This window comes from Taurulus bubalis (genome assembly GCF_910589615.1).
Source record: "Taurulus bubalis genome assembly, chromosome: 20".
Taxonomy (NCBI): domain Eukaryota; kingdom Metazoa; phylum Chordata; class Actinopteri; order Perciformes; family Cottidae; genus Taurulus; species Taurulus bubalis.
This window is the reverse complement of record NC_136608.1, coordinates 14,491,476-14,517,255: the sequence shown is the minus strand read 5'-3', so window position 1 is coordinate 14,517,255 and position 25,780 is coordinate 14,491,476. Positions and strand designations below refer to the sequence as shown.

Sequence of the window (25,780 nt, the reverse complement as noted above, 5' to 3'; positions counted from 1 at the left end):
GGAAAAATTGCAAGAAACAGTTCTCAACAATGGACTCAAAGTATTCCACCAACTGGACCGGCACTCCCATCCCCTAAAAACACGTGTGTTCTGTTCTATATTGGGCCTCTGAATCAGCAGCAAAACATCCTCAGGACAGCACACACACACACACACACACCCCTCCCTGTGTCGCCCTATCCCGCTGACCCCTCAGTTTCAAGCCAGCGGTTGTCTGGGAGACACAGAGCAGACAGAGCAGCCTGTCTAGTTCGCCCGGTCTGGATCGGGCCAGGAGATCGCAGCTGACGCCAGAGACCTTTCAGTAGAAAAGAATGAGAACACACACACACAGGAAACGACACACACACACACACAGAGGTATTAATGCATGCTCATTCACAGGCGCTCTCTCTCAAACACTCAGATGACCTGGAATCTGTGACTCAGCAGACCCACAGGGACGCTAAGCAGCGAAGATGGATGGTGTCACTTACAGGTTTCACACACTGCAAAAAATGTCTGTTTTCGGTTTTCAGTGTTCAATGCAACACAACGTTGTTGTTTTTCTTTCCCAAGTCTATTTCAATACAATGTTCACAATATTTGCTATTCAGCGCCAAACACAGATTGCATCTGTGGCTGATAGACATGCCATTAGTTTTGTGTATTTGGTTATGAACCAATGGTGACTTTATTGTGGTGCGACATGGAAAGTTAAGTGATTTCTTTAAGTGGACAGTCTTCTCTGAATAATGACGGTGATTAGTTTAGTCTAAAAGAAGAAAGAACGTAAAAGACTTTGCTGGGTTGTGTTGTGATAACACATTCTGATGGGGAGCTCATGCTGCACTTTCTCTCTCTCTTTTCTCTTCCTTCATTCCTCCTCTCTTCATTTCTCTCTCTTCCTCTCTCTCTCCCTCTTCTTTCATTCCTCCTCTCTTCATTTCTCTCTCTATCTTCCTCTCTTCCTTCATTCATCTTCTCTTCCTTTCTCTCTCTCTCTTCCTTCGTTCCTCCTCTCTTCCTTTCTCTCCCTCTCTTTCTCTCTCTTCTTTTGTTCTTCCTCTCTTCCTCTCTCTCTCTTCCTTCGTTCATCCTCTCTTTCTTTCTTTCTTTCTCTTCCTCTCTCTCTTCTTTCATTCCTCCTCTCTTCCTTTCTTTCTTTCTCTTCCTCTCTCTCTTATTTCATTGAGAGGGACGACATTCACCGACTCCCATCAGGCGGGGACACGTTGTGTGATTGAAGCGAGGTTGTGCGCGTGTGCTTGTGTGTGTGTGTACGTGAGCTTGTGTGTGTAAACTTGTGCTTGTGTGTGTGTGTGTGCATGAGCTTGTGTGTGTGCGTGCGCTTGTGCTTGTGTGTGTGCGTGAGCTTGTGTGTGTGTGTGCGTGTGCTTGTGTGTGTGTGTGCGTGAGCTTGTGTGTGTGCGTGAGGTTGTGTGTGTGCGTGAGCTTGTGTGTGCGTGTGCTTGTGTGTGTGTGTGCTTGTGCGTGTGCTTGTGTGTGTGCGTGAGCTTGTGCTTGTACGTGTGCGTGAGCTTGTGTGTGTGCGTGAGCTTGTGTGTGTGCGTGAGCTTGTGCTTGTACGTGTGCGTGAGCTTGTGTGTGTGCGTGAGCTTGTGCTTGTACGTGTGCGTGAGCTTGTGTGTGTGCGTGAGCTTGTGCTTGTACGTGTGCGTGAGCTTGTGTGTGTGTGTGTGTGTGTATGTACGTGAGCTTGTGTGTGTGTGTGTGTGTGTGTGTATGTACGTGAGCTTGTGCGTGTGCGTGAGCTTGTGTGTGTGTGTGTGTGTATGTACGTGAGCTTGTGTGTGTGCGTGTGCTTATGTGTGTGTGTGTGTGCATGAGCTTGTGCTTGTGTGTGTGTGCGTGTGCGAGCTTGTGTGCTTGTGTGTGTGTGTGTGCGTGAGCTTGTGTGTGTGTGCGTGAGCTTGTGTGCTTGTGTGTGTGTGAGCTTGTGTGTGTGTGTGCTTGTGCGTGAGCTTGTGCGTGTGCGTGTGCGTGTGCTTGTGCGTGTGCGTGAGCTTGTGTATGTGTGTGTATGTACGTGTGCTTGTGTGTGTGTGCGTGAGCTTGTGCTTGTGTTGTGTGTGAGCTTGTGCTTCTGCGTGTGTGTGTTTGCTGGTGTGTGTGTTTGCTGGTGTGTGTGTGTGTGTTTGCTGGTGAGGCCCCTCGGCGTTCTGCTGCCCTCCCCTGCGCCTTGTTGACAGGGGTAGCCATTATCGCCACCAGGCAGGTGTGTGAGGGCCGCGGATGACAAAGTGACAGCGAGGAGGAGGAGCGACGGGGCGCACTGCAGCACGGAGACGGTGTGTGTTGCTCGAGATCTCTGCAACACACACCGTCAGCGAGGATCACAATTACTCAATAACATGGTGGAGCTGAACACATTAAACCAACACCCTAATTATATGCATCTATATCTGCAACTGCACAACCGACGTGTCCATTGTTTCACGTCTATTGATGTTCTTTTAATCCTATTGACTCTTAATTGATTTTATTGTCCTCCTCATTGTGTGATGTTTGCCTCTGTAAAGCACTCTGAATGGCCTCTGTACTTCAAAGGTGCGAGCAGTCGTTCACAACCTTGTTGGCTCAGATTGGGGTTTTGAAAAAGCTTCATTGACCAACTATGCAGTTTATAGCAAGAAATATTTATAGATATACTATTCTTAACTTCTTAATGACTCATAATTCCTGAGATCTGTCTTGGGAATCACTGAAATAAAGGCAAAGAGGTGCATCTATCTAAGTAGAAATGCACCAATAAACAGTCATATTTCAAATGTATTTTGATATTATATTAATTTTAACAGTAACATATCTTCTTCTGCTTTAGATCCTTTCTAAAGCTGATCTATTCTTGGTCCCAAAGGTTACTCAAACTTTATTTTCCATTAGTGGACAGCATGCAACACACCGAGCTGCACGCTGGTTTCCAGATGACACCAGCGGTTCACATGTTCTGCCTCGCAGCGTAAAATTGGACTTTGATGAGCTCTGCTGCCGATGATCTCACGTCGGGAGTGAATATCTGCTCGCAGCAGAGAGGAGGAGAACGCAGGAGGTGTGCTCTGCTTCCGACGTGAAAAACAATCCGTCACGTTGCCTTTAAAGAAAATCTCTCTATCACGCAGCCGGCTCATTTTGGGCCATTTAGTCAAATACAAAATCACTCCAGGGGCCCTTATTCGTTTTATCTCCAGCGCCTAAAAAATTGCCCGTTCAAGTCCCCCCCCCCACGCAAAGTAAAATATTGCTGGTGTGAATAGTGAAATTACAGCTGCGATCAATTCTTTTGCCACTGAAATTAATGAGCGCGTTGAGTTGCTACCAGCAGAGTGATTATTCATGCTCAGCACTACAGTAATAGCTAGAAGAAAAAAAAAGGAGAGCTTGGGAGGTTATGTGAAGGAACACACCTTCCTGTTCATCCTTTTTTTATTTATTTTTATGCACGACAGCGCCAGCAGGCCGAAGCTCCACACAGTTATCCCGGTGATTCATAGGCAGAGGAAGACTCCTCCGTAGCCGATCAATAAAAGCCGGGGCGGAGCAGCGACTTGACTCCCACATGGCCATCGCCACGGGGAGGAGGAGAGCCCCTTTGGATTGTGGGTAAACTCTGAAGGATTGCAGGCATTTTGGTTTTGCTGCATCGCGGCGTTTTAGTTCGGTAAAACCTGCATGTTGGCTTCAAGGAGAACAACCAGGTTTGAGTATAAATAGACTTGTTTTTATTGCAAATCCTTCCTTCATCCTTCAATTTTGACCTCAAATGTCACCCTGTGTGTCCCAAGTCAATTACCGGCTGTTTGTTCAAAACCTGAACTATGACTGGAGGTTCAGATACAGACGCTGTGGAGTTTGTGCTCAAGCTTAATTTAAAGCCGACGAAAGCCTCAGCCAGAGTGCTAAAACAAACACACGAGAAAGGTCGGAGTAATGTAATGCATGTGCTTTGAGGACTACGAGTCGTGCACCGAGTTGCTCCTACGTTGTAGCTCTATATTCAAGAGTTTAGACATGAGAGAGCTAATAATAATGTCCAGTGGTTCCTAACTTGTTGGGTTTGTGAGACCCAGATGAAGCAAAGTCTAACTTACATTTAAAGGTTGGGCCTTACTGAGGACAACGAGACTATCAGACTCTCTTTGAATGATTACTGAAGCAAACTTTTTGTTCACACAAAACATTCTAAGAGAAATACATGTTTTTCTCTCTTATCCTTTCCATCATCTCACGACCCCTCCGTTGTATATTGGGACCCTTTGCTGGGTCCCGACCCCCAGCTTGGGAACCACTGGTTCAAACCATCGACAGATAATCAATCAGCAACTATTTTTGTTAATCATCAAAATGCTAAACATGATGATTCCAACTGTGAGAATGTTCTGCTTATTTTTGGTTTTACAGATTTTTCTGTGGAATAAGAAGCAACTGAGGATGTAGTAAAATATAATACTGCTGTACTTTTACTACATCTGAGAATACTACTGTACTTTTACTACATCGATCTGAGAATACTACTGTACTTTTACATAGAGCTGAGAATACTACTGTACTTTTACTACATAGAGCTGAGAATACTACTGTACTTTTACATAGAGCTGAGAATACTACTGTACTTTTACTACATCTGAGAATACTACTGTACTTTTACTACATCGATCTGAGAATACTACTGTACTTTTACTACATAGAGCTGAGAATACTACTGTACTTTTACTACATAGAGCTGAGAATACTACTGTACTTTTACTACATCTGAGAATACTGTACTTTTACTACATAGAGCTGAGAATACTACTGTACTTTTACTACATAGAGCCGAGAATACTACTGTACTTTTATATAGAGCTGAGAATACTGCTGTACTTTTACTACATAGAGCTGAGAATACTAGTGTACTTTTACTACATAGAGCTGAGAATACTGCTTTAATATGTCACATGTTACAGACAAAACAACTATAGTATATGAACACTCAATCAGCTGAGAGTGCTGATTTAAAATAGTTTAGAATCTGATGCAAGAACAAAAAGCTGCAGGCTGGAAGACGTTGCAAAGAAAGAGAATGACACAATATTCATGCACATATTACATATTCACTCAAGTCTTTATCGGAGGATCAGTGCTGACTAGCACACTTCATGTCTTAAGCTTCCACGCTAACACCATACTGCTGACAGAAACACCTCCTGGGACACACACACACACACACACACACTAAAAGATGCTAACTCGTAGCCTCGGGGCGGGAGAGCAGAGCCGAGCCAAACAACTGCGGTCGTGGCGTCGCAGTCAGCGTAACAGCATCAACGCATTAGCTGCTCATTAGAGAGGTCGCGACCCCCGAGCAGCCATTACGCCGGGCTGGAGGTGGAGCATTTAAGTGCATCGATCAGGGCGGGTCAAAGGTCTCCAAAATACACAGACGCACAAACAGCCTGCGTGCCAGAAAGACTTGTTTGTTGAATTCTGCCGACGAGAGACGTCATCATTTATTAGTTATAACAGAAAGCAACACGGTGAAGCTCAACCCCAAACCAGGGAGGTCAACGCCAATGTTTGCAGCTCGTTACATAAGAGTCATTAGAACCAAACTGTGGGAAGACTTTTAAAATCTTGCATTACAGGGGACGTGATCTCTTCCAAAGTCTATAAACATGATTAATAATGCCAAATTAGCTCTTAAAGTGTCCTCAGAAAGTTTTTTAGAGGACATTCTCTCTTTTTTTTGTTTTTTTTCTACGGCTCGTGTGCGGCAAAGTTCATTTAAAGTTTTGGTAATATGTTTCAATAATATCACAGCTAGACTCCGGTGCATTCTGAGATCATAGAGCGGGTATAACGCATTGAAAACTAAATTCAAAATATATGAGAAAAACTGAAGCAGTTTATCAGCACTCAGTGGAGTGAGAAATATGGGTAACATTCATATCGCCTCACAGGATATATAGCCCCATATGTCTCTTCCCCAAACGCCCATAAAACATAACGGATATAACTCATTATCAGACACCTTTCAAAGAGAGTTAGGCTCACAACTGCGGCCGCATACAGAATCATGAGTAGCTTTCCAATTAAAAGAAGGGAATTATGTAACCAGACCACACAGCAGTCGGCAGCTTTAATCAGAAAAGAACGACTCGTGGAGGAATTACTAATTCTCTTAGTCGTCTTTGGGTAAAGTAAAACTTTTGGGACACTTTAGCTTTAGTGACACAACTTTACATTGAGCTGATGCGAATAAGTACCTCTTAAGTAATAATAATAACGCAAGAGGTCTTCTCAGATGATTTATATAGTTGAGTTGAATGGATGAATAATGTGTTCATTTCAATAAGAGGTCGACTGATAGTGGCTTTTTAAGGCCCGTCTGCCGCTCTTGTATTCTTGACGAAGAGCTGATGCGTTAAATATTGGAGAGATCATTCTTTATGTAGAAATCAACTATAAAGGGATCAGAGACTTGAATACCAGCTGTAACGTTTTAGAGAGAGTTTGAGAGTTTTAGTTCATATTTTCGGCAAAATAATGCGGCGAAAGTTTTTTCCAGAAGTGTAGATTTCCTATATAAACAATCGAGATAATAAATATCAAAGGCATCATTTAAAGTCTGCCCTATGCTGCTGGTCTCAAAGCACAAGTGCAATTTCATGGGGTCTTTATTAGTGGTTTAGATCATTATTAGGAGTTAATGTTGTGTTCGAAGCCTCCGTAAAAAAAAAAAAAACCTAACTAGTGGTGTCTAGTGTGAATCCATCATGTCACTGAGGCCCAGGTTGCATCGTCTCATCAGTGTACAGTATGTTAAGGGACATAGAGACCCAAACCTGTCTGTGACACATGAGTCCCTGTTCAGGTGACACCCGCGGGTGCCCGGGTCGCCCCCCCGTCAGCGTCCTCCATGACAGTAACAGATGGTCAGACGGGGAACGCACCTCAGGAAGCGGAGCATGGAGATCTAGGCCGACTGCTCCCGCTGGGGCGAGGTGGCAGATGACAGTTGGGACGTGCGTAGTTGCGGGTCGTGTGTTTCTAAATGTGTGTGTGTGTGTGTGTGTGTGTGTGTGTGTGTGTGTGTGTGTGTCCGAGCCCATCTTCTACAGAGAAGAGAGAGATGAGATAGAGAGAAGCAGTGACAGATCATTTGTGAAAGCTCCATTCATTTGTGAAAATGGCCCCGATGCCCGTCACCATCAGTGTGTGTGAGGCGGCCTGAGACACCGCAGAGAGAGAGAGACTGAGGATGCATCGCCGTAATGATTCTGTCATCCCTCCATCAGCCACATCTCTCTCTCTCTCTCTCTCTCCATACGTTCCCTATCTATGAATATCAGCTGTTTTCGCAGAGCAACAGTAGTCCCCGCCCCCAACAAGTCAATTCATCTCACGCTGAGTGTTAATCCCAGTGGGGCTGAGATAAGTTCAACTGTTTTCCATTTCATTTTGACTTCTTTCCAGAATGTGCCTGTAGGAGTTGTTATTTCGTGATACGCGGGGAGCTCGCCGTGCCGCCGACTGCGTTTCTCCAACATTTCAAGAACAAGTCGAGCTAAATTGGAAACAAGCGGGTCAGGCTCAACATGCACACTGGTGTGGGTTTGTTTTGATAAAGAAGAAAGAAAGAGAAAGAGTACGAGACGACTGATAACACCAGATTAGTTTGACATTTTGGAAAAATACCTCTTAGCTTTGGACAAGCTGTGATTTAATGGACAGATTGTATCAACAGCATCAGTATTCTCATTTAATTCTGGCCCAAGAAAGCAAATGCATGCATCTTCCAGAAGGACTATTTCTTTAAAATGGAAGTTTTTGTTTTTGCAATTGATTCCCCTCATCTCCCACTTCCTCTCGTCTAATCCCGAAAGCGATGCAGTTTATGAAGGAAAGGCGTTTAGAGATAAACGAGACGAGCCGTTTGAATCCAAACGAGAGATTAGTTTTCCAACGGGAGGAAACGTTGAAATACTATTGATACATAAGTGAGCGTTTCATTCTCCTCAGCACCAGCACATCCTTCCATGTCGGTGACAGTGAGCCATTTTGTGTCTCTAAACACAAGACGCTTATTTCAACCAGGGGAGATGTATTACTAATGGCTGTCTTACACAGCCTGACTTATCATAACAACCTTTAAGGTGTTTATTATAGGGATTTAAATGTTAATCGCTATTTGTTTCCATCCTGATATATTTAAAAATGTAAACAAGTGAATTAAAATGTCAATTAACTAATATTGTTGATCCCTTAGCTGCTTGTTATAAGGAAACCCAACAACACACACACACACGCACAAACACACACACACACACACACACACACACACACACACACACACACGCACACGTAATCTCATAATAAATGAAAACATTTCCCACTAATTAAATTATCGGTACCTAAAGTCAAGACAAACACACACATGAGACAAGGAAAGCAATTCTGGAAAACACACAAAGAGAGCAGCCCGGTGATCCACACACACACACACACACACACACACTCGAAAAGCACCTCATAAGAAATCATGTAACTGTGAGAAGAGACTCAAGAAGAAAAGGATGCTGGGAAAAAAGAGAGCTTTACTCTGAAGCCAAATCTCTGGATGCTGAAAAGAAAACGTCTAAAATGAGTGTGTGTGTGTGTGTGTGTGTGTGTGTGTGTGTGTGTGTGTGTGTGTGTGTGTGTTCTCTCTCTGGCTTTCCCATGGCTATTTACAGCCCAGTCAGACACTGGGGACTGTCTGGAGTTCACACACACACACACACACAGAGCTGGAGACCAAATAAAACACACAAACATAACCGTAAGGGACAAACACTCTCAGAAACATCTCCTCTTCAGGCGTCCAAACAAAGACAAACACACACACGGTCTCATTCACATAAAAAAAAGACCCTCTCTCTCTCTAGAACACACTCGTGTACCAACAGGAGCTAAGAAATGCAGTCAAAGCCATTCAAGCAAATAATTCTACTCAACCGCGTTATAGTGATTCTCTTGAAAGCTGCTTTAATTGGCAGTTTAGGTACTCAGGTTTCAGGTACATCTGCACACAAAAAAAACTGTGTCGTCCCAATTGCATTTTAATATGACATTCTAACTGGGTGTCAAACAAATACAGCTTCTTTTTTTTTTTAAAGCTCCATTTTGAGTGTGGGTTTTGTTTTATAATGTAAATGTAGCAGCATCTCCACAAGCAAGACATAAAGTAATGTATTCATGGCAAAAATAAATGTTCACTATTCGTGATGTTTGAAGCTGACGCTTGTGCTCCAAAGCGGCAGTTTGATTGGCATCTGTCAGCAGCTGCTGTCATTTCCTGTTTCCTGCGCAGGCATGCAACAGTGCACCGTCCACACGGTGCATTCCTTCATATTCAACGTTACCATATCCTGCAGATAACTCATTTCTAATCCAATCGACACACAAGCAGATTGTCATCTGCCTTCATGTTTATTTTAACGTCGAGTTAAAGTGACAGTGAGGTTTGGGATCACTCTGATGAATCAGAAATACACAAGCAGACTGGTGACGAGTCAAAAGGAAGAAATGACGGTGAGTGAGTGTAATGAGGTCACAGTGACAGTCGAAGGAGGGACGTTTGGGTTAATCCAATTTCTTGCATCGTAATCAAACGAATAATCGAATAAGAATCGGACGTTGTTATGTGTAAGTTCGTTATGTGGAGAACACCCGGCTTGCCAGAGACCTGCCGGCCGGCGGTGACTCATTGCATGCAGCTGTCATGGCGGCTCAATCTGGCCTCACCAGACCAGAGTACGAAACAATGATCAAACCCCAGATAAGGGCCTATAAATAGTGAGAGTGGTGCTCATCCATCCAGTACAGAAACGTATGCAATCAATCGATACCAGGAAGCACCGAGGCTGCAAGTCATGGCGAATGACAGTATGAAGGCTTTAAAATGTGTCATTATTCTGCATGCAAACACAAGAACAATGTGTATTTCATGTCTGTTTGTATGGAAGCCCATTTCCGCCATTATGAGATAAAAAGTCGAATTTATGAGATAGAAAGTCGAAATTATGAGCCCTTCAGTGTCGGTGGCTTTTATTTATTTTTTCACCAGTTAACAGGAAGAAAAATACTTTCCATCTCGTAATATCGACTTTCCATCACATAATTATTTGTATCTCTTCCTTTTTGTTATATGCAACAGCACGAGTAAGGCATGAGGAAAAAAACTGAGGAGAAAGTTTTTATTTTAACTTTGCATTTCGAGAATAAAGTCAAAGTTTTAGTTGATGCTACTCACGCTAGTAATTTGATGTTTTCTCAGAATAAAGTTTATTCTCAACATTTTGTCACTTTATTCTAAAAATATAAACAAAAAAACACTAAAAGAAGACAAAAAAGAGCATCCTCCTGTGATTTATTTCTTTCTCATGCCTGGCACTTATTCTGAAAGCTCAACCTTTTCATCGACATTCAACAACAACTTCAGTCTCGACATTTCGACTTTATTCTTGAAATACAATCTTAAGAAACAAATCTTCCTCTTACTTAGTTTCCCTGATGCCTGCAGCCCGAATATTCCTCCGTACTGTTGACACATATCTGCACCGTAAAATACTCATTTTTTGATTCAACTGCAACATCATATATATCTTTTTTGGGGGTTGACAGACAGACGGCTCGATGAAGAGCGGTATGAGATAACGTTTTCAAACGGATAAAAGCGGCAGACGGATCTTCCTCTCCGTCTCTCGGGTTCTTTATTGTTCAACAGACTGAAATATGGCCGACGTTCAGCCCGAGACGTCTGCACCGATGCGGGCGCCTTAATGGCTGCCTCAAGTCAAGTGTGTGAACGCCGCAGAGTGCGTCGAGATAGACGTGTGGCCAGAGCAGCGACAGGCGGAGAGCCGCGAGGTCAAGTGTGTTTGAGACGGAGCCTTTTGAAAAAAAGAGTTCATGAATGTCTGAGAGCAATCGGCCCTGCATGGGGACAAGCGGAGAAGGGACAGTGACTAGCTAACGGAGTGTTATCCGTTAGCTAGTTCTCAAAGGGCCGCCCTGTAATGGTGCTGTGCAGCGCGCTGGAATGCCCAACTTTGAAGTAATTCTTTGAAAGAATATCCACATTTATTACCAGTATTGATATCATGGAGGGAAAGATGACACTGAAGGCCTGACCTTTTGATTTGTGTTCAAAGATGAATAAACACGGCTGTAAATGACGTAAACACCAGTGGCTACTAATGTTTAGCTAATGTTGTGACAGTTAATCAATAGTTAATAACCGGCAGAACACTTCCGATTTGATGTTTAACACATAAAAAGAGAAATATCTCCTCCTTTTTTCTAAAAGGTAAAATTCAAAACCTCATGAAGAGGCTGTGAACTGTGGTACAACTGTCAAGGACACACACACACGAACACACACACACACACACGAACAGACACACAAAAACCTTAATGCAGAAGGGTAATGCAGATTGGATAATGTGACTGCCTGCGAGTCACAGTGACTAACACGCACACACACACACACACACACACACACACACACACACACACACACACACACACACACACACACACACACGCGCGCACACACACACACACACACACGGGGCATATTGACAAAATGTCAGTCTCTGTTGTCTGACACGTTTCAACAGGCTATCCTCTGTAGTCAGACCACACACACACACACACACACACACACACACACACACACACACACAGAGCCAAAAACAACACAATATGTTAATGTCTGACATATGTATGCTGTTTCTGGGACTTTCTATCATATCAATAAAGCTCTGAATTGGGATCTAAATGAAGGAGAGACAGAAATAGACAGAAGCAGAATGTAAGAGCTGCAGAAGAGGCCTGGTAAAAAAAAAAAATCCATAGCCTGCCTGTTATCAGGACGATAATTGGTTTTCCCCTCTACGCCCCTCCACCCCTCTCGCATCCTTCCTCCTCCTCATCCCTCATATCTCTCTCCTCTACCTCTCTTTCTCCCAGCACACACACACACACACACACTAATACACACATTCCCAGACACAGGTGACACAAAGCAAAGCTGGTTCTCGCAGTAAATACATCATTTTCCAGATTCGTTGTGTCGCATTTTTCATTTTTTTTTGCCCATCTCACGGAACAATGAGCCGACTGCAGGCTCAGTGTCAACAAATGCCCCCTCGCTGTTATACCAGACACACAAGCACGTGCGCCATCACAAAGGCACGTTGCACGCGCACACAGTCAGACACACGCACATATTCGTGATTAGCGTGAAGCCTGTAATCAGTGAATGGCCTGATTAGCGGGTTACACTACAGCGGAAGACAAAGAGATTAATTTACTCATCCGCTTAAAAAAAAAAGGAAAAAGAAAGAAGACAGAATACAGAGGGGGTTGTGGGGGTGACAGACACATGGGAAGAGCTATACAAAATATTGTATGGCTGTGTGGCGATGCCAGACAGACAGACAGACAGACAGACAGACAGGGAGCAGGCAGACACAAAAGAAATGCTGCCAGATACAGACAAAGAGGCGAGGCAGAGGAATGCATGGAGCAATGAAGTAAGAGACACCAGCAGAAAGAAGGCAAGAAGAAGAGACGGAAAAGAGACACACACACACACACACACACACACACACACACACACACACACACACACACACACACACAGGGTTCGTGCGTAGGTTGAAGTCTGCATGGGGGCATCTGCTGCATTCACTGGTTCAGGATTCAGGAGTGCTTACTCAGCAGAGCTCCAGTGTCTCCCTGTTATAGTCAGAGTGAGTCAGAAGGAGGGGAGAGGAAGTCCTTATGAGGGATTAATGTTTATTTTACGTGCTAAGAGTCGATAAAAGAGACGAATATCTGCTGAGAGTTGGGATACACCTCATGAGTTCTTTTCAGCCTGGCACCGATAATGACCTGCTTCTCATGGCCGAAACTGATAACCTCTCATTGCTATTGTATGCACACCTGAAGTTAAGAAAGGTTTAGATGGAGGGAGCAAAGATGGATGGTTTTAACATCAAATACAAAAATCTAGGTGACATCACTATTGTTAACAACACAAAAAACTAACAACAGTTCTGATTCTTCAAATGCTCCATTCATTTTGATATAAATATACAGTATGTAGTAGACAGGGGGAAATAAAACCTTTTTAAGGGTGAGCGGAAAGCTTGTGCGGAGGTTATATTTCTAATTTTCAGATCTGTCCCTCTGGGGTTGCCAGGTTTGTGTAAACGTGCATCATACACAGCCTTCACACCCGCCTTCAGACCTCTATCACTCCTACAAACACACTCTTTATTCCCCTAAAAAGTATTTCTCCAAACAAGCTTCCTGCCTCGTCTTTTTTGGGGGGGAGAAAAACACTGTATTTCAATTATAGTTGGAACAAAGAGTCCAAAGGGTGGAAAACAAGAGAAAAATAAAGAGTACACCTTAAGCTATTTCCCCCTCCCCCTGTTTCCATCTCTCCAGTCATAGTAAAAGTCCAAAATAATAAACCGCAGCCAAGTCTAATCATGACTGCGAAAGCTTTTTTTGGATACTGATTTGCCTTCCATCAGTCAAGAGAATCTCACACTTGAGCGTCATCCCAAAAACAATCTGCAGGATAATTCATATGGCCTCGCTCCTCGTCGGGGATAAATGAATTCTGAATTTGGGAGTAGGGGGAAAGTAAAACGAGCGCTCGGCAAATGATATATTCTCAATTTTTCATTCAGGAGTTTGGGGGCAGATGAATATTTGATATCTTTCTCTTTTTTTCAAAAGACTCATTCATCAAGTCGTGCGCGTTGGCCAGAGAAGAAGAAAAAAAACGAAGGGAGGAGGTTATGGCGAGACCGAGTTATGGAAAGCGTCCAGTTATTGAGGCTCATTATCAAGAAGATGGAGTGCACTGGTGATGGAGTTAGAAGCGTCCTGGAGGAGAGGCTCCATCTGCACTCGGAGTTTAAGTCAGAGATATTGAGCTTTAAAGTTTTTTTGACCCCCCGTCCAGAAACTAATATAACTTTTTGCATTTGCAGGTTCAGCCTCTTCAAGAAACTTCACCCGCTGCACTCACCTGTAACGGATGAAGCCGTGTTATAGGAATACGTTTTGATCTAGACTCCGGCTTGGACCCGAGACTCTAACAGCCGACATGAATGTTTGAGAATGTCCACCTTTCTTACTACTTAATGAAGTTAAAACACGTCTTCTCCCACTTGCTTTGACCTACAGTGGATATCTGTCATAAGACAAGTGTGACAGTGGCTGATAAAACTCCACTGTCAAAATGAAATCAATTAATAACAGTAATGCACAAAACTTCAGCTAATTAAAACGGAACTGTTCACCGACTGTATTTGGTTTAACTTGTTGAAAATGTAGAACTAAAAAAGCAGCAGTTTTTTGTGCCAGTTGCAGAACGTTGGCATTGACCCCCTGAATTAAGACGTGCACATAGTGAACATCATACCTGCTCAACAGCCGCATGTTAGCATTCTGAAGTTAGCATTCTGAAGTTAGCGTTCTGAAGTTAGCGTTCTGAAGTAAGCATTCTGAAGTATGCATACTGAAGTTAGCATTCTGAAGTATGCATACTGAAGTTAGCATTCTGAAGTAAGCATTCTGAAGTATGCATACTGAAGTTAGCGTTCTGAAGTAAGCATTCTGAAGTAAGCATTCTGAAGTATGCATACTGAAGTTAGCGTTCTGAAGTAAGCATTCTGAAGTAAGCATTCTGAAGTAAGCATTCTGAAGTATGCATTCTGAAGTAAGCATTCTGAAGTTAGCATTCTGAAGTAAGCATTCTGAAGTAAGCATACTGAAGTTAGCATACTGAAGTTAGCATTCTGAAGTTAGCATTCTGAAGTAAGCATTCTGAAGTAAGCATTCTGAAGTTAGCATACTGAAGTAAGCATTCTGAAGTTAGCATACTGAAGTTAGCATACTGAAGTAAGCATTCTGAAGTTAGCATACTGAAGTTAGCATACTGAAGTTAGCATTCTGAAGTAAGCATTCTGAAGTTAGCATAGTGAAGTTAGCATACTGAAGTAAGCATTCTGAAGTTAGCATACTGAAGTTAGCATTCTGAAGTAAGCATTCTGAAATTAGCATACTGAAGTTAGCATACTGAAGTTAGCATTCTGAAGTAAGCATTAGCTGGTTCACTAAATCATACGTGTATATATATATATATATATATATATATATATATATATATATATATATATATATATATATATATATATATATATATGCACATCTATACATTCTATACATTCTCATGCAGCACAGGTTTTTATTATCACAGACCGGGAGGCATTGTTTCAGTGTGCGTGCGTGAGAGAAAATGCCAATGAGGGGCAATCTATTGGCATCAAACAAAGCCTGCTGGGAAATGTGTATCCCGTAAGAGGCTGTCAGCCGGAGGTAATTCACTTCCTGGTTGCTCTGCACGCGCTCCCTCTGTGTCCGTGCTGAGGAGAGGGAATCAATCACAGAGGGAAATTAAAGACACCATCGCAGCCTGGCTAGGGATCTCGCACACACACACACACATACACACACACACACAGATAATGGACATTGCTATCCACACACCTGGTGACAAAATTACACAAGACACCTATAGGCGCACACACACAGTTTGTGTTTAATATTCAAAAGAAGACTCTTTGAGACAGAATGGGGAGGTGTTCAGTCACACACTAATCTGAGATGATTACCTGTGTGTGATCGGTGTGTGTAGGTGTGTGTGTGTGTGTGTGAGACAAAGAGACCGAGGGAGTGCTGCATAATTGTGAAAACTCCATATTTGCACGGACTAAAGATGAAAGCGTTTCTGCAGCTTTTTCATCACTGAATGTTTTAAACTGCGGAGCGATAGGGTTGAAAAGTCGCTCCCTGTTTACAGTGTCCGCCTCTCCTCCTGCACGTCTTTTCACATGCATATTTGATGTGTGTGTCCCGGTGTGGGTCTGCGCATGCTGCTCATGTGTGTTCGTGATGCACAATCATGTCTCTTTTCATGTTTCTGTGCACATTCGTCACGGCACTGCCGGGTTCAGAGGAGACACGGCAGAGAACGCTGAGGAACTGAGGACTAAAGTATGTGGACAATGAAAATGTCATTTCAAAACTATGGGCGTGAATCTGCTGCTGAAGCCTGGCTGCAGGGATGTGCTCCCCAAGCAGCCACAGGAGCTTCAGTCCCTCAACTGGAACTAAGGAGCTGAGCCCAAACCATGAAAAACAGCCCCAGGACAGAAGTACACAAACGTGTGTTTGTGTCACATGAAGGTGCCCCCATGACCTTTCCAGGAGCCTGGGTGTAGTTTTGGGTTCACGGGTTCACAGGTTCCCTGCTCTCGATGACTTTTTAGGTCGACCAAAAGCTATCTGGAGATTTCTAAATGTCACCAACCGGTCAGACGTGAGCCTTCAGAGTGAAGCAACATGTCGTGCATTCATTAAAACTGTAAACAACCACTGTTTTTCACTCGTTTTAATATTAGGAGTTGGGGATGGAACCTACTTGTTCTTGATGTTTAAACAAAGTCAGATAAGAGACATTTGTATTGTCATTATTTCTATTTTATTTGTTTCTTGACTCACCACTTGATTTTGTCTTATAATTTCTCTTACAATTTTTACCGTTTTGCACCAAGATCTGTGTAAATCCATTAAGGCAAATGATTCAAACTGTAACCATAACCAATAAAAAGGAAAAAGGGCCAAAGCTACAAAAAAGAGCCTAGTTTGAACAATAAAAACAGCTGTGATATTTAGATAGAACAAGACTGTCTGTGTGTGTATTATCAATATCCTTATTATTAGTTGAAGGGATGGTTGTAGTAGTAGTAGTAGTAGTAGTAGTAGTAGTAGTAGTAGTAGTAGTAGTAGTAGTATAGCCTCTAACCTGTGAGTATTATGGCCTGTAAACGACAGGAATAAGAATTTGGCAAAAAAGCAAGTGGCATTTTTTGGCATGAAACAAAGATACTGAATATGGGCCCAAAACACAGTTGTGTCCATGAAACCTCAGAAACTCATACGAGTCCACACACACACACAGACAGACACACACACAGACATACACTCACACTTACATGCATAACTTCCCTCCGATGCCTTCCAGCGTAGCCCGAACCCTCAGCACATAATGGCATTAGCATTTCTAGCCCTCGTCTCTCCACATCTTATCTACTTCAAAAGCAGCGCTTCATTAACTACAGCCATCTATCAGAGAGCAGGGAGCCGGCAGGAATGTGTGTGTCTAGCTGCGTGTGTGTGTGTGTGAGTGTGTGTAAGTCTCCACAACACTCACAGTGCTATGCGGGGTCACAGACTTGTAGATTAGTGTGACAGACTGGACGTCACACCTCCTCTCCGGCCGCATGTTGCCTCCGCGTCTCCTCCACTCAGCATCAACATGTTTGCCTCTTCAGGACCCGAACAGGAAGTGTGCGACGTCTACTCATGTTGGATATAACAAAGTCGTGAGAACAACAAGAAGTTCCCAGCAACGCTCTCCTGGTAATGGATTTAGCAAATTACCAGCATGAACGCCGTGTTTCGTTACACATTGTCTAAAACCAAAGTATTTAAAATGTCTCATTAGTAAAAAAAAAAAAAAAATAAAAAAAAACTGGAAAAGAATTCAAATGTTCAAGATTTTTTATTTTTTAATAAACTGTAATTAGACATCTGGAACAAAACGGAGTGCTTTCTAATTGTCATGTAAGTGTCTTTATTGCAGTTTATTTCCTGATATTATACATCAAGCATACTGAGATGAACTGATTATGAAGTCCACTGTTTTTCAGCTGAAGTGAAGTATGTTGTGTCCTTTATGATTACAAATAGGAAAATAGACCATGAGTATAGTTGAGTGATAAAAAACAACAACTAAACAATAAAATTTACAGAAATCAGCTTTGTCCACATTTTAAATCGCACATTACGTTTTTATAGGTTAAATAACGTCTTCTATGGGGGGAAAAAAAGCAGAATAAGTTACCCAGGCAGCCAAAAATGCTCCATCTTATCTTAGCCACTGATCTACCGTCTGCACAACATTAGAAAACTACAGCTCGCTAGTTATCGCGTGTCTATTTGCGTGTGTGAGAGATTCTGTGTTTTTTTCTCAAGTTTCCACACGCTCATAATTTTGGGGCTAATTTTAAGAACTTGCGTCTTTGTATTGACTTGCTGGTCAAACTAAACTGCAGGTAATTAACTTTTTTATAAAGTTGACAACTGTAATATTATTAGACTGAGATGGTAATAATTGCCTACAACAACAAAATATGCACATTTGGAACATTTGTAAAGAAAACCTGTGAACACAGTAAGCTAAGGAGTGAGTCGCTACCTTAAACTAGTGATGCTAAGCTACGCTAATGCAATATGTATTCAATATTCTGCACACTACAAATTGCACAGAAAGTGAGAAATTGCCTGAAAAATACAATATTTTAAAGGCTTTTCATTTTCCATGTTTGTGCTTGTTTACATTTCGATGATCCGCTCCCCCTGGAGGCGGTAGCTTAGTCACATTTTAACTCCCCGCTACATCGCTCCCTTTCCTGGGACGTCACCGGTGTTATATTACTCTTCTGGCGGAGGAGGTCACCTGACTAACACGAATAAATTGCAGGTTGTGGTTGTCGGGGGAAGCGGCTCTCAGGAGCTGTGGATTCCCCGAATTCCCCATTTGTCAGCGTCTACCAACACACGGCGAGAGGCATGATGGGTAAAAAGATGCTCCCACATGGTGATACGAGATGTAGTGCGGCGTGAGATGTGAGTGAGTGAGAGAGAGAGAGAGAGAGAGAGAGAGGGAGAGAGAGAGCAGCTTTTTGATAAGGTAGAGGAAGGTGGGGAGCAGAGGGAGAGGAGAAAACGATAAAGAGCGGATAGGGAGGCTGGATCATCGGTCTCTGGAGAGGAGAAGGAGAGGGAGGAGAGGGATTGTGAAGTGGAGTGAGTGATGGAGAGAGAGAGAGAGAGAGAGAGAGAGACACTGAAAAGAGAATCCAGGGCACCAGATGGAGAGAAAGAGAGAAAGAGATTTGAGACTCAGACAAAAAAAATAGATTGAGGAAGGAACAAAGAGACAGAGGCTTTACGTGCAAAAGAGAGCGAGAGACAGTGTGTGTGTGTGTGTGTGTGTGTGTGTGTGTGTGTGTGTGTGTGTGTCTCTCTTGGCGAGTATGAAGGTCTGAGCCTCTTGGCAGGATTCTGCAGCAGAGTTTGGCCCGGACCCTAATGGAGATGTAAGAAGCCTCTGAATTTGATCACACACACACACACACACACCCACACACACACACACACATTCACACCTTCCTCCCCTTTCGATCACCGTGGCTCCAGACAAACTCGATGCACTGACGCCACTGAACCCAAAGTAAAGAAGAAAGAGATTGACTGAAAGGCTGCGGCTGCACAATGCGGTGCATCTGGACAAAGAACGGCTTTTTCTTCAGGCTTTAGAAATCAACTTTTTTTTTTAAAACATTACACAATTTGGATGTTTTTAGATATACCGTTGGGAGTTTTTGGGGGGCAAAATCAGAGGGTAGAACATCCACATTTTCTCTTCACCTGTAAATTACTCTGACTTGACTTGTTGGTTTTTGCAGAAGAAAACATGCAAACCTCTGAATGCCTGTGGAAGTAAAACCTTCTCTAAACCACTTTTTCTCTTACATTTCTTCCGCCCAGTCCAAGGTTGTGAAATCGAGACACTTGTGAATGTATTGCGGTCCATCGGAACAGAGCTGCAACTGAAAAACAACTCCTCAGCCGATTCATAATTTAGTTCAGAAAATGTCAGACAAAAAGGAGGCGACGACTCTCAAATATTTTTTTATCTGGCCTGCAGATATGCACATTGTTCCTTTAATATTAGTTGCACAAATAACCGGAACAGTTAATCCCATATGCATAACAATATGTGACACACAGGCGCTCTTAGATTGTCCTAATACAAACCTTACCATGACTTGCATTCTCCACAGTTAACCTTTGACCCCGCTGAGGTGTCCTGCACCACATGTAGCTCTCACCCTAACTGTTCCCCAAACACACACACACACACACACATACACACACACACACACACACACAACCGTGGTTATACAAGGACAGTGGTTATGTCACACAGTTGGACTCACTTTAAAAACACACACAAAGACGCGGCCTGCCAGACTCGGTTTTGGTCGTCTGATTTCCGGGCGCTCAAGTGTTGCGGCCGTGAAAACGACTTTGAGAAATGAAAAACGTGTGTTGCTGGTTTCATCTTCACTGTTCATCCTTTGTTGGACGACACCGAAACCAGTCGCTCCACTACACACACACACACACACACACACACAGCAGGGGAGGACATCAGGAAATAAACGTCAGGGAGACCGCCTGTGAGGATGCCAATTAAAAAGAAAAAGTGTGTGTCTGAGTGTGCGTCTCCTCTGGGAGTCCCTTCACTCCACTTAAAGGTTGTTTGTTTGCAGCAAAGGATGGAGAAAAACACACACACACACACACACCTAGACCCCCACACACACACACACACGTCAGGCTCTCCCCTGCACATTATTGAGCGAGGGATCAGCCGCCATCTGCTGTATCATGAGTCATTCTCTTTAGCTTTCAATCACCCCGTCACTCACAGCACATCCACCTGACCTTATTTCCTCCATGAGACGACACACACACACACACACTATCATGATAAATCCATTTTCACCGTCAGTATTGGCACGCAAACATTTGACAATACGGTGAGCCTGCTTCTCTTTTTTTTTTTTAAATAGGAGACTTTAAGGGAACCAACAACAAAAAACAAACATCGGCACACTGGTTGCTTCAAAGAACTCTGAACGACGTTTTATCTCGGAGAGGAAATTCGGCTCAGGAAAAGAAGAACAGCAGCGTACAGGCGTCACTCAGCGACGGTAAACTAAACACAGAGTAAACCACCGCGTGAGCGGCGGGGAGCCACAGAAACAACAAACCACTCGCTCTTGACCACTCGTCGCAGGCGGTGGTGAACTTGAGGGAACTTGCTCAGATTTGTTGCGAGACGTTTCTTAATTATAGGGCTGCCTTCAAAAAAAGACCTCGACTGAAGAGCTCTCCAGTCGAGGTCTTTTTTTGAGGCCTTTTCACACTCAAAGGACTTCTTTCTGAGAAAAAACACACGATTTTAAGTGGTGCATTCGTGGAGAACTTTTACAGCGTTAGTCAACTAAGAATTCCTTTGATTATGGAAAGCCTTACGAAATGAAATGATAATATAAAAAAATTAAAAAAGATGGATGGTGAACATAAAGCAGCAGGCATCAGGTATCGGCCAGATGTGACCGCTCCATTTCAAACACACTTTCTTCCTCATTTACAAAACTCAACATTTTGTGCCGTCAGTTTCATTCATTCAGCCACAGCAAGGCTAATAATCTGTAATTTAATTAAGTCTCCAAAAACAGCCGTGCCTTCTGGTCTATTAATGCGACCGTGTGTGAATGAACTATAGTACCTCTTGCTCTTCTTAGGCGATGCTCATCGCTCTCCGAAGAAGTCTTCTCCTTCTTTGAAGCACAATTTACTGGCTACATCTCAGCGTGTCGTCTACATTTTCCCGAACGCATTTCAGGGAAGCGTTTGTGTCTTTCCCGTTTTCCTTCAAACACACAGTCCCCATGTACAGCACAGGTCATCTACAGGAGAATATGACCCATTTAACAGCTCTGAGATCAGCCAGTATTGATTTTCTGCTGCACACTGCACCGCAACACTGCAGCCGGGGGATCGTCTTCTCTCCATCCTGTGTGTGTGTGTGTGTACGATATGTGTGCGTGTGTGTGTGTGTGTGTGTGCATGCATGTTCATGTCCCACTTGGTGGTTTACTGCGATTCTTTCAGCGAAAAAGACGGCCCTCATGACTTAGGAATGCTACGAATGGCTCCGGAGGCCTTCAGATGGGAAACTGTGCATCGATTCCCGGAGTTCGTTGCCATAAAGTGAGCCGGCGCACACAGTCCTCCGCCGTGACCTCTCAGACACACATGGACTCACACAAACAGACGTACAAGTGTGTGGACTCACTGACAATACACACAAAAGCCAAAAGCTAACAGATCCGTCCACAGTGCATCGCTCTGACCTCGACCTCACCCTCCATGTTAGTCTGCTTTTTAGAGTTCTGTTTTTGGACAGCGGCGGCGTATTGATCTGAAAAGCGTCGCTTCTCTCCAACGTGTCCCCTCGCTGCCGTCCCTCTTTAATCTCCGCCATGAGCTTCAAATTAATTCAGCGTTCCCTAATCGCCGTCCTTCGATAAATTCCATTAAATCCTAATTTGCAAAGCAAACACAGTACGCGGCGGTGTTTACAGCTTCGGGACGCGGGAGACGAGATACAGTAACCGAAAAAACGAGGGTGTATATTTTCAGTTAAATCCCTTTAGTCAACACAGATTCAAACAAACAGACTCACATGGCAAAATAAAGTGCTGAAAACACACTAAAAACACCTGGGTTTTTGACTTTGCTCTGGATGTAGGTCGTGTGGTAACAGCTGAGCCGTCACCATGACTACTGAGCAAACTCCATCCACTGATAAAAGGCCATGAGGCGTGGCTGAAAGCAACCATTCCCAGTAAGTGGACCTTGAGTGCGACTGCGGTCTCTAAAAGGTTACAGATGCACCTTACAAAGGCCAACACGCTCATGTTCAGCTGGTAGCATGTTTAGCTGGTAGCATGTTTAACTGGTACCATGTTTAGCTGGTAGCATGTTTAGCTGGCACCATGTTTAACTGGTAGCATGTTTAGCTGGCACCACGTTTAACTGGTACTATGTTTAACTGGTAGCATGTTCAGCCGGTACCATGTTCAACTGGTACCATGTTTAACTGGTACCATGTTTAGCTGGTAGCATGTTTAGCTGGTACCATGTTTAACTGGTAGCATGTTTAGCTGGCACCATGTTTAACTGGTAGCATGTTTAGCTGGCACCACGTTTAACTGGTACTATGTTTAACTGGTAGCATGTTCAGCCGGTACCATGTTCAACTGGTACCATGTTTAACTGGTACCATGTTCAACTGGTACCTTGTTTAACTGGTAGCATGTTCAGCTGGTATTATGTTTAACTGGTACCATGTTCAACTGGTACCATGTTTAACTGGTAGCATGTTCAGCTGGTACCATGTTCAACTGGTACCATGTTTAACTGGTACCATGTTCAACTGGTACCTTGTTTAACTGGTAGCATGTTCAGCTGGTACCATGTTCAATTGGTACCATGTTTAACTGGTACTATGTTTAACTGGTAGCATGTTCAGCTGGTACCATGTTTAACTGGTACCATGTTCAACTGGTACCATGTTCAATTGGTACCATGTTTAACTGGTACCATGTTCAGCTGGTACCATGTTTAGCTGGTACCATGTTTAACTGGTACCATGTTCAGCTGGTACCATGTTTAACTGGTACCATGTTCAGCTGGTATTATTTTTAGCTGGTAGCAAGTTTAACTGGTAGCATGTTTAACTGGTACTATGTTCAGCTGGTACCATGTTTAACTGGTATTATTTTTAGCTAGTAGCAAGTTTAACTGGTACCATGTTTAGCTGGTAGCATGTTTAACTGGTACCATGTTTAACTGGCACCATGTTTAACGGGTACCATGTTCAGCTGGCACCATGTTTAACGGGTACCATGCACACTGTCTTACTTCAGTGCCTCGGCGTGCAGCCTTCACATGCCTACTTCCTCTGTTTCTATGAAAGATTACGTGGGGAACCAACAGTGTGGAAGTGGCATCAATGACCCCTTCTCACCTCAACAATTTAATATCAAAGAGAGGAAACTGTGCAGGAAAAAGGAGAACAGAAACACACGGACACATAACTAAGAGACATCGAACACAGCGTGAACTGCAGCGGCCGTGAGCGGCGGCGACCCACAGACGCTATAAACCCACGAACTTGACCGCTTGGACAACAAAGGCTGCAGTACTTTTTCTTCTGGGCCTCTGAGCTGCTGCAGGTTTGCAGAACTGTTTATAACACTGTCACTCCCTCTGTTGGAAGGGGGGGGGGGGGGATGTGTAAATATCAGTCTATATGTTACTGGTTATGAGTGAATGAAGACGTGAATTATACAGTTTTTATCTGACATAGACCCCATATTGGCTCCACAGTTTTTAACGGGTTAAAGGTCCCACAAGTCCCCCAGACCCCTAGTGCATGAACCATTGGCTTAGTGTCCCCCCCCCCCCGAGGCGGTACTCCTCCCGGACGACCCCGCGTTTGATCTCATAATCACCTGGCTCAGGCTCAGCCTCAGAGGGGAGCAGGGGACGATAATAACCTCAGCAGTTGTTCTCGGGGCCAAATTGAAGCCTTTGTGGTTTGAGTTTGGAAAGAAAAAAGGAAGCAGGCAAATTCCTGGGAAGGTTTCTGATGTTGTGAACAGAACAGTGCAGTCACATCACTGGATATGGACAAAATAACGGGACTATTACCTTGTTATTATCATCATAGGAACCCGGACTCAGGAGTCAGGGGTTCAAGGTGATATCTGAAAGCAAGCAAACATTTGGCCACAACATTCTCTCACATCCTGCTCCTGGAGGCAATGATGCAAGTGATTTCTTTTCTTTTTTAATAACCTAAAAGCAGCCAATTTGAGCCAAGACCACGTCGTTCCTTTTAAGGAAATCCCTGTTTGTTTATCGCTTGTCTTCACGGCACACAGACAGACAGACACATGAATGCATGAAGCTTGGACGAGCCTCCTCAGCATCATGTGAAGTGAACACCCATCACGTTACCGATGCTACTGACAGGAACACGGTGAACGTCTGCACGGTGACTACAGAAGGACCCAAAGACAGGAAGGTGTGGCGTTTTCTGTGTGTGTGAAGAAGCCTTTTGCACACAAAAGGAAGCAGAAAGACTTTCGGGCAAGAAATCAACATTTTGACAGCTGTCAAGAGTCGAGGAGCTGAAGGTACTGTCTGTTCTTTCTGTGCTCAGCCAGCAGTGGCTCCCCGAGACCAACCAATACCAGCACCCAGAGGGGAGGAGGAGGGGTACAGTGATGTGCCTTGTGTGTTTTTGGCCTGCAGCAATTCTATGTGCACTTTATGGCACACCAATTAGGGGGTGTGGAGGAGGGATGCTACTGATATACTACTGAATACATTGTACACAGCTGTGAGGAGTGGTGCCAGTAGTGCATTGACCTATGATGATGCTAAATTATGTCACATTTTTTTTGCAGGATTTGGGAACCCTCCCCAGGAATCCCCCCCCCCCCCTCTCACCCTCCCGGGGGGCTCCCTGCACACTTTAGCGATCACGAGGAGGAGATGAGAGCGGCGTCTTACCTCAGGAGGTTGGGCAGAGGGATGGAGCCGGAGCCGGACCCCAGTATCCCCTTCTTCCCACTGAGCAATTTCTCCACCAGGGCGACGTTCCCGGTCCGGGCGCCTTCCAGCAGCTCCTGTTCCTTCCCCATCCCGGACACAAGTTTACAACGACGGGGTGGTGAAAATCCAACAGATCTCCCATATATTCCTCCCCTTCAGATCCCCTGTTCCTTCACTGCCTCCGGTGGGAAAGCATCTGGAAGGATTCCTCTCGCTGCATGCTGAAATAGGTGCTGTTGGTGCCGCAGACGCGCGCTGCTCCGCTCCCGGTGCCTCCTCACCTCAGCTCCGTGATCTCCTCCTTCTTGTGTGGGTCCGCCGACGTGCACCACGACTCCCC

The 25,780-nt window shown here is 43.9% G+C and overlaps 1 protein-coding gene across 3 annotated transcripts in view; it reads right to left on the bottom strand.

The window, feature by feature from the left end:
- The window catches only part of anks1b (ankyrin repeat and sterile alpha motif domain containing 1B), a gene marked incomplete at its 5' end in the record, with an annotated part of 183,893 nt that extends 158,364 nt beyond the window's left edge, over positions 1–25,529 (bottom strand). For all 3 annotated transcript variants that reach the window (XM_079236213.1, XM_079236212.1, XM_079236214.1), the window contains one exon: positions 25,399–25,529. In XM_079236213.1, coding sequence (XP_079092339.1) covers positions 25,399–25,529 — 131 coding nt within the window. The remainder of the gene's footprint in view (positions 1–25,398) is intronic.
- Between the last annotated feature and the right edge of the window lie 251 nt (positions 25,530–25,780).